The sequence below is a fragment of the Sprattus sprattus genome, assembly GCF_963457725.1.
Source record: "Sprattus sprattus genome assembly, chromosome: 4".
Lineage (NCBI taxonomy): Eukaryota > Metazoa > Chordata > Actinopteri > Clupeiformes > Clupeidae > Sprattus > Sprattus sprattus.
The window spans coordinates 23,834,880-23,837,379 of NC_137923.1; the positions used below are offsets into that span (position 1 = coordinate 23,834,880).

Below are 2,500 nucleotides of genomic sequence, written 5' to 3' on the forward strand. Positions count from 1 at the left end.
AATAGAGTGCGAAAAGTAGGAGAGAGAGAGAAAGAGGATAAAATGTTGTGGTGCTGAGTGGTGGAGAGGTAATCCAGCCTGCAACGCTTCAGTGGAGAGAGACACAGATGTACAAGCTAAAGAGAAAGCCTGGTTAGGTGTGTGCATTGGTGTATTTGTGTGTGTGTTTTTGTACGTGACATGAAAACATTACAGCAGTCTTGCCACCAACTTCTATTTCCTCACAGACCTAGTGTTTGCTTACATCAGACTCACAAATATACACACACACACACACACACACACACACACACACACACAATGGAGTAATGTGTGTGCCCATCTGTAGTCTCTGTAATGGCTACACACTGCAGGGAACTGAGTCTATCCTAAAGACTCTTAGTACACCTAGTCTCACCTCAGGTCAAACTAGAGAAAAAAGGAGTGGCAGAGTGGAGACAAAAAAGGGGAGAGAGAGAGAGACATCCATCTGAGTAGAAACAGTGGTTTGTGAAGAGGGTGCTGCTGGTGCTGTGCTGTCTGGGTGTGTAACTGTGCCGGCCCACGGTCTGTCGAGCAGCAGCTCCCACTCTAAAGCCGCCCTGCCTGTCTGCATGTAGAGATCTGCTAAATACATGAGCAGAGAACCACAAGGCTCACCAACTCCAGCATATCCCATTTTCAGAGAGCGAGACGCGTCAGAGGAACCATCACGGTTCCTTTTTCCCTCTCCCCCTGTCTATCTTTACGCACGCACACAAGAACACACACACACACACATACTCACAGCCATACACAGAGCACCCTGTCAGTGAAAAACCATGAAGAACAGAAAGACTTTTTCGTTTGTTAAGTCTGCATATATTCTGTCCCAGCTTTGCACACATCCTTTGAAAAGACAGGGATATAAGGGCACACAAACAACCTGCTGTCAGCAACAGCCAGCAGCATTCTAGGGGGGGTTCAGGTGTGTGTGGGTGTGTGTGTGTTGATGTGTGTGTGTGTGTGTTCATGTGTGTGTGTGTGTGTGTGTGTGTGTGTGTGTGTGTGTGTGTGTGTGTGTGTGTGTATGTGTGTTTGCCTGTCAGTTTCTGTGGTGGGTTTTGGAGGAATGCCTCGGTGGAACATCTAGGGTGGCGCCAGCGATAGGTGTTCCACATCTCTGATCACCCTCTCAACAAGCACACACGCATACACACACACACGCCCACACTCACACACGCACACACACACGCACATACACATACACATACACATACACATACACATACACATACACATACACATACACATACACATACACATACACATACACATACACATACACATACACACAAACACAAACACACACCCACACACACACACACACACACACACACTCACTTAATACATCTGCCATGCACACACACAACACAAATAAACCCAAATTAATGCTACATTATACATCATATTGCACACATGCACACAACTCTGAGAATCCCACGCCCTTCACACACTTCACACACAGGGCAGTGAGTTGTCAGCGTTATTAAGTGTTGTGTGAGATGTGCCAGACAGGAAACCCCTAATCCATCAAAAGACCAAACAAACAGTCTTGTCCCCTCCCCCCGGCCCCTCCAAGTGAGAGTATTCATCATGTGTGGTGACCACACAGTGCACCTCAGCGGCCACATGATGCAGCAAATGTGATGGCTTTTGACAAGCATGACCATACTCTAACCTCTACTCCTTTCTCTGTGTGTGTGTGTGTGTGTGTGTTGATGGTTATTCATGTGTGTGTGTGTGTGTGTGTGTGTGTGTGTGCGTGTGTGTGTGTGTTTCACAGAGGTGTGCCCGATGGACTGCGGCCCCCACGGCATGTGTGTGGGGGGCAGCTGCCGCTGTGAGGAGGGCTGGACTGGTCCGGTGTGTGACGTGAAGGCCTGTCACCCGCGCTGCTTGGAAAACGGAGTGTGTAAAGATGGCAAGTGTGAGTGCAACCAGGGCTGGTCTGGAGAGCACTGCACGCTCGGTAAGTGTTTTACATGCGGACACACACACACACACACACACACACACACATAACCATGCTATTCAGACACACATACATGTCTATGCACTCTACACACAATGACACATATACACTCATAAACAAACACACACGCACACACACACAAACGCACACACACTCACACACATAACCATGCTATTCAAACACATACATCTCTATTCACTGTACGCACAAACACCCATAAACAAACACAGAAACACACACACACACACACACACACTCCAGTGGTCCATACATTTATGCTGCCTGTCATTGTTGGGGAATCCTGGAGAGATGGTTGTGGGCTTGCAGAACCCTAGTCTTTGAACTGCACTCGTTTGATCCTCCGCATCCCTCCATCCTCTCTCCTCCTTTCTCTTCCTTCTGTCCTCCCACTCTTTAGCCTGGCTAAGCTGCAGGGCCTCTGGGACAGCTTGATTTACCTGTATATGTGTGTGTGTGTGTGTGTGTGTGTGTGTGTGTGTGTGTGTG

The 2,500-nt window shown here is 48.2% G+C and overlaps 1 protein-coding gene across 6 annotated transcripts in view; it reads left to right on the top strand.

The window, feature by feature from the left end:
- Positions 1 to 2,500, top strand: part of tenm3 (teneurin transmembrane protein 3) — a gene marked incomplete at both ends in the record, with an annotated part of 201,492 nt that overhangs the window by 137,593 nt on the left and 61,399 nt on the right. For all 6 annotated transcript variants that reach the window (XM_080837071.1, XM_080837072.1, XM_080837070.1 and 3 more), the window contains one exon: positions 1,805 to 1,990. In XM_080837071.1, coding sequence (XP_080693197.1) covers positions 1,805 to 1,990 — 186 coding nt within the window. The remainder of the gene's footprint in view (positions 1 to 1,804; positions 1,991 to 2,500) is intronic.